The sequence below is a fragment of the Chrysemys picta genome, chromosome 5 (assembly GCF_011386835.1).
Source record: "Chrysemys picta bellii isolate R12L10 chromosome 5, ASM1138683v2, whole genome shotgun sequence".
NCBI lineage: Eukaryota > Metazoa > Chordata > Testudines > Emydidae > Chrysemys > Chrysemys picta.
The window spans coordinates 12,391,361-12,401,305 of NC_088795.1; the positions used below are offsets into that span (position 1 = coordinate 12,391,361).

General features: G+C 45.7%; 1 protein-coding gene across 1 annotated transcript; it reads right to left on the bottom strand.

Annotated features, from left to right (window-relative positions):
- Positions 1 to 521: 521 nt before the first annotated feature.
- LOC103306511 (alveolar macrophage chemotactic factor-like) lies at positions 522 to 9,201 on the bottom strand. The gene is made up of 4 exons (XM_024110101.3): positions 8,870 to 9,201; positions 5,577 to 5,703; positions 3,140 to 3,223; positions 522 to 1,560 (listed from the first exon to the last, which is right to left on the bottom strand). Exons 1-4 carry the CDS (start codon positions 8,925 to 8,927, stop codon positions 1,536 to 1,538), a joined length of 294 nt encoding a protein of 97 aa, XP_023965869.2. The 5' UTR covers positions 8,928 to 9,201; the 3' UTR covers positions 522 to 1,535.
- Between the last annotated feature and the right edge of the window lie 744 nt (positions 9,202 to 9,945).

Here is a 9,945-nt window from a genome sequence, read left to right on the forward strand (position 1 = left end):
CTCTGCAGCTCCCTGTCTCTCTTTCCCCTCTTCAGGGCCCCTTAAGAACTTCACGCAGTCTCTCTCGTGGCTGCCTGGGCCTAGTTTAATAAGAAAAACACCTCAAGCAATCCCAAAATAAAGTCCATCACCGCATGATTATCTGACAAAGATTTTATAGAAAGTTCACTTCTTTCTTAAATTTGTCAGGTAATCATGTAGCAGGCTTTACATTTCCCTATATGCTACATAAGAACCCAGGTAATGACACCTGTGGCACATTCAAAATGGATATATATCTTATTCCAGCCGCCGTGAAATAGTCTCTCGTTTATCTTGTTTGTATGCATGTGATGTTGGTTTTCTATCCATAATACTCACGATGTTGTGGTTGTCTTTGGCTGAGATAGCCGAGGATTGGACTGAATTCAAACCAGCAATGTGGGTAGCGTCAGAAAAGGAGTTTGGTGGCTTTGATACCCTTTTGAAAAAGAAGGGAATCATCCCATATCTCTATTGATTCCAGATGCAAATGAAATGGATTTTAGCAAAATATTTTTTATTGTTAAAAAAATTGTAGCCAAGTTTACTTCCCTTGAAAAACAGGCACAGCAATTCTGAGTATTATATACAAAGTCACCCAGAACTGCATCTATCAGCCACTCATCTTCAGTTTTCAACTCCAGGTAGCCCATGAATAGGTGCCCAGAACGCCATGGATGCAACCTGCCAAATTATGAGCATGTTTTATCATTTTAACAAAGATATAATATTTTTATAGAATGATTGTAACAACCACTAATACAAACTTTCAGAAGTAAAAGAGCGGGGGGAGTATAAAAACCATCTTCACCCTGGCTGACATCTTAAAGTGTGACAGCGCACTATATGAAAATGACAGAGACGTGTCACGATAAAAATAGAATTACTGGTTTTATTGGTGTGCAGTTTTATGGCTAGTGATAAAGATAATGCGTATAAAATCAAGAGTTCAGCATTTAAAATACTGAAGACATTCTAAATAGTGCAATTGTTTCACAGTCAGTGACATGGCTTCTTGCTATTAACCGTATTGTATTAATAAACACAAACTCTTTTTTGCATTCTGGGACACTCCAACGTGTACTTTTGCTTCATTCTTTTTTCTGTGATTATGAAAGCCCTCTTGCACGAATAAATGTGACACTGCACAGCTTTTCAACGTGAAACTCACAGATGGCATTGCTTTAAAGGCCACTTCAATAACAGCCAAATCCTTGACCCTTCAAAATCAATGAGAGTGTTCCTGTTGACTGTACTGAGCCCAGGATTCAGCTCCAAGTGCCTCCACAGTAAAGCGCGCAGCATGATCATGCCATAAAACTCACAAGTCTCCTGGTAGTGTGACGGTATATTTACTCCAGCAGCTTCCTTTCTCAAACTAGCAGTCTGTATATGGGATGAGTCAGTGTGGACAGAGAATGAAAGAGTAAAACAAACTATGAACAGCCTGGCCCTTGGAGATACATCATGGCTGAGAATTCCGCATGGGGTTAGATGCATTATCTCTGCTTTTCCTATTTGCGCAGTCTGCCGGATGAGCTGTAATGCAAACATTGCAACAAATCACAACATATACAATACAGAGAGATCATAGAATCATAGGACTGGAAGGGACCTCAAGAGGTCATCTAGTCCAGTCCCCTGCACTCGGACTAAGTATTATCTAGACCATCCCTGAGAGGTGTTTGTCCAACCAGCTCTTAAAAATCTCCAATGATGGAGATTCCACAACCTCTCTATGCAATTTACTCCAGTGCTTAACCACCCTGACAGTTAGGAAGTTTTTCCGAAAGTCCAACCTAAACCGCCCTTGCTACAGTTTAAGCCCTTGTCCTATCCTCAGAGGTTAAGAAGAACAATTTTTCTCCCTCCTCCTTGTAACAACCTTTTATGTCCCTTCTCAGGCTTCTCTTCTCCAGACTAAACAACCCCAATTTTTTCAATCTTCCCTCATAGGCCATGTTTTCTAGACCTTTAATCATTTTTGTTGCTCTTCTCTGGACTTTCTCCAATTTGTCCACATTCTTCCTGAAATGTGGCGCCCAGAACTGGACACAATACTCCAGTTGAGGCCTAATCAGCACAGAGTAGAGCGGAAGAATTACTTCTTTTGTCTTGCTTACAACACTCCTGTTAATACATCCCAGAATGATGTTCACTTTTTTTTTTGCAAGTTTCAGAGTAGCAGCCGTGTTAGTCTGTATCCGCAAAAAGAACAGGAGTACTTGTGGCACCTTAGAGACTAACAAATTTATTAGAGCATAAGCTTTCGTGGGCTACAGCCGAAGAAGTGGGCTGTAGCCCACGAAAGCTTATGCGCTAATAAATTTGTTAGTCTAAGGTGCCACAAGTACTCCTGTTCTTTTTTTTGCAACAGTGTTAAACTGCTGACTCATATTTAGCTTGGGGTTCAATATGACCCCCAGATCCCTTTCCGCAGTACTTCAATACTGCCAAAATGCCATGTCTAGCAAACAGATTTTGGTACGTAGAGGAAATATTGTCTTCCGGTTCCTATTGACTGCTTGGCAGAACTTAAGTGCATTTTTGTTTGTGCAAATGAGAAGTTATCAGAAACAATTCTAAATACAGTTTGCACAACCAGATACATTAATTAGCTCGCATGCCTGTTATTCATACCCACACGCAAGTGAAGCCTTGTCCTAGTGACCCTTCTTTGGCCAAGTCTCTGCGGCAGGCCAGACAATATACAACAGAGGAATGCGAGGCTCTCCCTTTGCGGTGCGTCAGCTCCTGTTAATTTAGGAGAGACCAGAGACCAAACCTTTAGCCTGGGTCTCTCACATGGCAGAGCAGAACACTAACCAGAAAAACACTGGCTTACTCATGTACATTGGTAACATGCTGCATATCACTGGAATTTTTTTAAGATTGATGGATGTGCCCTGTTTCTGCTGAATTCAAAGACTTCTGCTAATCCCCGGCTTTCTAGATTCCTGGCATTGTATTGCTCAAATGGGCCTTCAGATAATGAGCCCTGAAGATCACAGAAGCGTTTACACTGAAAGGAATCTAGGGATTATTTCTCTTCAGAAGATCTGTGGCAACCCGCCCTTTGGCAGAATAGTTCCAGTAACTAGATCATTTCGACAGCTACCTGCGTAAAATCCTGTTAATGATCATCTTCACCCATTTGGCCTCGGGATCCAAACAGATTTGCTGGCTCGTCTTCAGTGTCGCACTGGAAGGGATTGAACAATTTGTTTAAAATAATCTTAACGCTTTGAGAGCGTCTAGAAAAAACGGCGGCCCCTAGGCTAACTCCTGCTCTCACTCGTACTCTTCCACCTGCCAGTGATGTTACCGGAGCGGCAAAGCCGGAGCTGAGTGCCAGATTTGGCCCTGGTAGTTAATTGTCAATACGCTCCCTTTGGTCATGTGAAACTTAGACTTACTGACACGTAGAGACTGATTCTGATCTCATTGGCTCTGATTAGTCCCCAGTGTAACTCCATTGACTTTAGTGCTGTTAGTCCTGCTTTACACCGGGGTAAGTGAGAGCACAAGGAGGCCCTTATACTTTAATATATAAAAAAGCCCCTCACAGGAATGGATGTTCCTTATGTGCTAACGTATGGTGCCAATATTGGTGCACGCCTGACTTTGAAAATCTGGCCCGAAGTCGGTACAATTTAAAAAAAATTAATTTTGCATTCCAACTGTGTAAATTATATATAATGAAAGTCTATTTAGCTATGGCCTTTCCTTTGGTGTTTCCATTCCTCTCTAAAAAATACCCTAACGGTCAGATACTTCCCAAAATAATTTCAGGCAGTTCCCATTGACTACAAGGAGAGCTCTGCTAAAGCTCAAGGGGTAACCTGTGGCTCTTGACGTTTTGCTTGATCACTTCTTTGAAAGAAGTAGTTTTGAAATCTTAGTATCTCTTGCTGGGTAGGGCACAGGGGACTACCCCTTTAAGGACCAGTCTGGCACTTACAGCTGAAGCAAGCCTGCGAGTAATCAAGGATCCCCTGTGGCTGGGCAACTTAAAAAGAAAAGGGAAGCTGGGTTGGACTAGAAGCTGTGCAGGCTGTTATGGGCTGTGGTCTCTCTCAGACTAGCCTGGCCAAGGCCACAGACCTTTGTTTTGCTGATTCACTTTGGGAACCCTGAACCAGGGCTCTGAGGTAAGGACCTTATGAACTTCTGTTCACACTGCTCCTTCCCTGAGGCTGACGTAAGGGGAAGATATGTGTTTTGTTAGCTTGTTTTAGCTTCCCTCTGGGTTGGATTCTTTCCACCATGTAACATATAGCTACCCTGTAATTAGAATAGCCGTGTTAAAATCACTGGCGAAAACAAAGGCAAACGGCCTGGGTTTGGTTTCATGCACCAGAAGGAAACCTCAGGCTACATGTGTCTACATGTACCTTGACAGTGTGGGTGTCAACGCTTTGGGTAGCACTATCTGTGGCCCACACACGTGGAATTTGATGTGCTGAGGCCGGTGACCAGCTGTGAGGTCTGGATCAACCGTTTCCCTCACCACCTCAACCAGTGAGGGTTCTGTTGGAAGGATGTGGTAGCCAGTGGCTACATCAGCCTGTCAGCAGAGAGCTTCTGTGCTACGGAAGAGTTGTCCGTGGTGGGGATGTAGGCTGGGGAGTCCTGGCGGTGTTAGCGAGCAGGGAAGGCTCTGGTAGGGTGACTCCATAAGAGCCATGCTACCAAGGAGCCAGAGGGAGACTCGGAACTGCAACAAAGGGATTGGGCCTCTGTGCTGATCCTGGCCTGTGGAGGATTCACCCAGGGCTACCAAATCTGGAGTGTGACCAATCAAAGTCTTGCAAGAGCAGAGAGTTGCCATGCAGGGCTCCTAACTATGCAGAGGGAACAGCGGTGAAAGTACAGTGTATGGTCTGGTATGCTGTACCAGTAAGGTATTTATAGCTGATAAAGCATACTGGAAAGACACAGGAGGAGCCCACCCCCAGCCCTTCCATGCAGCTGTCTCCCCTGAGTCCTCCTGCCTGGGGTCTATACAACAGAAGTCTTTGGTGCAGTGGGAGGAGGACAGAACTCCCTCCCACCCCCACAAGGTAATGTGGGATGGATGTGGATCATGGGGAGGGGACAGGGAGAGCGTGGGGGCCCCAGGAAGGTGTCATGTGGGGGGGTCACATGGGGAGGTCACCTCCTCCCCCCTTTTGTGTCTCTCCCATGAGTGCAGCATACCGGCAAGAAATGATTTCTACTTGCACCACTGAGAGGGAAATGCCACATGGCAGGTGCCCTGCTGAGCTATACAGGAGCGGGGCTCTGCTCTTGTGGGATTTAGGAGCTCTGCATGTTAGGTGCCTCCTCCTCCTCCACAACAGTGTATTTGTCCTGCAGGTGCCCCACTACTCCAGCCTGTGGTGGAGCTTCTAAAACGATGGATGAGCAAACCAAATAGCTCAGAAACGGTAAGAGAACGGTCTTCTGGGGATAAAGCGAGGGTTTCCATTCCCCAATGCTGTCAATCTTGCAGCTTTCACAAGCACTCCATTCGGATGGCTACTGGCTTGTGAAATCCTGTGGTTTCAACTTACATGACTTCCACGGTGCCGCACTGTGGGCCTTTGGGGATGATTTCCACATGTACCAAGTGCTTTGGTGATATCAAGCCCGAGACAGTCTGGAGACAGTGACACCGCAACTCTCCACCCAGAAGTGACTCTGTGAGGGAAGGAAAGTGAGGGGCATCACTGAGTGAGGAACTGAACTAAGTTAATGCTCCAAAAAAGTGTATGGAAGGGAGAAAAACACGTTGCAGGGTTTAAGCCACTCTCACTAATGGGGATTAGGACAAGACCTTCTTAGGATGCACATTCTACTAGATCTGCCAGCTGTAGGGTTTGTGCATCTGACACTGTCTGAGACAGGATACAATCTATCTTAGGTACTTATTTGGTACCACAGTACCTCACAATCTGTGATGGCTTTTTCCACACAACACCCCTGTGAGGTAGAGCAGCCCCATTATTCCCATTGTACAGATGGGACCTGAGGCACAGAAAGACTAAGTGACTAGCCTGAGGTGGAGGCCTGAGACCTCATCAAACCTTCCCACCCCCCATATTAAACCAGCCTTGGGTGAAACTCAGGGAGTTAGTTCGCCACTAAAATTGAAAAAAGGAATGTTCTGCTGCTGATAAAGCACCCCCTCCTCAGGAATGTCCCTAAGGGGAGTTATAACCACCAAGGTTGTAAAAATGCTGGGAAACTAGGGAAGATACAGAAAGACTCAACAAATGGTAAGATAAGCTCTGAGCAGCATTTTTTTGCTGACCATCTGCACAAACAGAGAAGGTCACAACTAAGTTACAATTTGGGCATGAAAGATAAAATGTCAAGAACTTGGGAAGAAAGGAGGACACGTAGGTGCCAGTGCGTAATTGGTCACAATTTTTGTTATTTAGGAGTGTGGGATCATGGGATAGGTTTAGTAAATGTGAAGGAGGGAGCTAGTTTTATCTATATAATGTAAATGAAAACCCAATGCTCTTTGGGAACCATTTCCAGACTGCAGTTCAACATCAAGCTGTTGGAACTCTGGCCCTTCTGCATGACCGTGAGGTGCAGAGGCATTGCTGGGAACCCCCAGATGGATGAATCCTGACTGGCCATTGGGTGAAATTTGTCTGTATATTGGGAGTGGTGAGCATAAGAGATTTGCTTGATCTATGTATTCTGTGTGTGTGTTGCTAATAATTAGATGTTTAGAGCACAAGCGTAAGGCTCTTTCACTGGGAGAAGGTTCTGGAGACCCCTGAAGGAAAGGGCAGGTACTTAAATTGACCAGGTTTCTTCCTGAGCCCCATGGGTAAGGATAGGTGCCTTTAAACCCTGAGCCCTCAGAAGGGAAAGGGTGGAGGTGCCTAAATTGAGGGGATCATGTCTTGAGCCCTCGGTAGGGTATAGGCAAGGTGCCTTAAATTGGCCAGGTCACACTTTGAACCTTTGGTAGGGTACCTTAAATTGAGCCGGTAACAGACATTACACCAGAAGTCTCTGGCCTAGCAGGGACTTGACCCCCGGTCTTTCAGTTCCAAGACCAGCATTGTGTTCAACGAACCACCGCGCTGAGCCACAGCCGTTTCTATGTTGTGCCTATGAACAAAGATACACTACTTCTGCCACCTTTAAACACCCATCATTTGAACAAATGACATGTCTTTGACACAAAGAAAAGGAAAGGCTGAGAGGGCTTGATGCTGCATCGTGCAGCGACAGAGGCTTGGGAGTACAAGCTGTAAGCAAAAGGACGAGCGTGACCGAGAGCACGCAGGAACAAGCATGCTGTTACACAGCTGCCCAGTTACTCGTGGCTGGCAATTGGAGGGCAGCCCGAGTGAGGCGTGTGTAGGGAAGTGCAGCACTTTTGCATGCGGAGGTTTCAAGGGGCTGGAGACTGACTACCCTGCTGTACTTCAACCTCCTCCTCCAGCTCCCGGCGGTCTGGCACACAGCAGCCTTCCACGCCCTGCTCTACCGCCTCCCCTCACAAGCACAGGGCGACAATCCAGAGGCTTGTATAAAAAGGAGAGTTAAATAAGGACGCTCAGACTTATATTTGTATGGATCAGCTCATGTTCTCTGAGACAAGACACAAAGCTCAGAATCATCCGTGTAGGATCCCAGCCAGTAAGGGCCATGCGGTACCCGCTCTTAGCAGAGCCTGCAAGTCCAATAAGATGGAGGAGCCAGGAAGTCTAATAAGATTCCCCTTGTTGTGTGGCATGACCAATAGCTGCTCCCCTCAGGAGAGAGGAGCTGGGTGAGTGGGACACTGATGAAGCAAGGAAAGCAAACTCTTACGGTACCGTGTGCTAGTTCCTCCATGGTGCTGTCCAGCCCCCTGTTCCCCTTCACAGATCCCTAGGAGACAATACTGCCATAGGCTCCTCTGTCCACACCTGACCAATAGCTCCCTGTTTGCAGTGTTGCTCCCATGATATTAGAGAGACAAGGTGGTGAGGTTTTCACTGGACCAACTTCGGCTAACGAAAGAGACAAGCTTTCTAGCTGCACCAAGCTCCTCTTCTACCTCCCTGGCTGAGAGCAGCACAGGAACGAGGCAGAAACGGATGCTGCTAGAAGCCTAGTTAATTTTTGGTGCAAACATCCACTCGACTAGCCAGCAGCACACAGCAGCTGCTCCATGGTGCTACACTTGACCTGTCCCCATGGAGTTCCCACGTCAGCCAAAGGTCTTCCGGAGCCTTAACAGAAGAGATGGGGACTATTCTGTGTTAGTTCTGCTCTTCTCTCTCCCCCACCGGTGAGGCTTTCCTGTCCTAGCTTTCGTTGATTTGCTCACCACCACACGTCACAAGGGAACGGAGTGTAGGACCCTAAAAGACTGGAGTGAATCAGCTGAAATAACTGTCAGAAAACCGATTTGCAAATCAGCTCCCCCCTTTAATAACCAGCCAACAGCTGAGTTTGAGGTTCTGGGTCTCTCCTGGAGTGGTCGACATCATGGACACCTCAAGCAGGGGAAAGACTTGGAGTACCCGAAGTGCAGCACACTACCCTGTTCCTGTACTGAGGGTCTGATTCGGATCTCACTTTCATCTGTGTAAATCAGGCATCACGTCACCAAAGGCAGTGGAGTTCCATCCGTTTAAAACTGCTCTGGGATTAGAAGTGAAGCCATAGCTGGAATTGTCTTAAACTCTGCATGCGTTCTGTGTGATCTGTTCTCTTAAACAGTGTGTGTGCTGAGTTTAAAGCCGTTCAGTAATTCCATACACCTTTACATTACAACACTTTTTTTTTCTGCAAATACTGTAAAAGGCATTAACAAGGGAAAAGACTAAAAGTACTGTGAATTGCTTACCTTGACAGACGCCTGTGAGAGTAAGCAGCAGGAGGGAGAATGTGATCTTGTTGTCCATGGCTGCTTCGCTGGTTTGTTTCTTGCCTTGCTGGTGGTGAACAGCTACTTAAAATCAGCTCTGTGGCAACTACAGACCCTGTGATAGCAGTGATGCTTTTATACTGTGTGGTGTGTGAGGGAGGATCTTAGATGAGACAGAGATTACAGACTAACAACCCACAAGTAACTTGGATTTATTCTGCTTACTTTAATTCCTTCCTGGCGCTGAGAAAACAGTAAAATGAGATGATGAAAGAGAATGAGCTTTGTTCTTCCTTGTTCACCAGCTGCTGAATTTCAGAGGCCCAAACTCCGCTCACTCTTGGTTCACTGATGTAATACAGCAGTAACCGCAGTCAAATCTGTGGCATTGCACATGCTGATGGATAACTGGGGTATGTGACAGGATAATGAGATCTGCTGATTGAAGTGGAGTAGATGCGATGCAAGACAATGACAGGGGAATAAAAAGTAAATGGTATCACTACCCAAAATCTGTCTTTTCCCCCTAATACCGTGGCATGTCATTGCAGTGAATTAAAACAGTTTAAGAACTTATCTTCTGCACTTGATGACCTTTTTGCTTTTCAGTGGTGCAGTAATAAGTAGAACACACCTAAAATAAGACATAAGTGAATTGAATTAAATAAGATGGATGAGATGCCTAATTATCAGACTAAGGCCATGACCCTGCAAAGACTTAAGCATGTACATAACTATATGCACTGTGATTAGTCCCAGTGGACTTTGTGGAACTACTCCCTGTGCAACTTTAAACATGTGCATGATCAGGGTATAGAATCACCGCAATGTCGGATTAGAAGGGAGCTCAAGAAGAGATCTAGTCCAGCCTGTTATGCTGAAATACGTATGTCATCAAGTAAACCGAGACCCTCCCTGACAGGTGTTTAACCTGTTCTTAAAAACCTCCAGTGACTGGGATCATAATAAATAATAGCATTAATTGATACCTCACTCCTATGAAGTGATTTTCATCTGCATTTTCTTCTCAAAGCACTTACAAAGGAGTTTAGAAT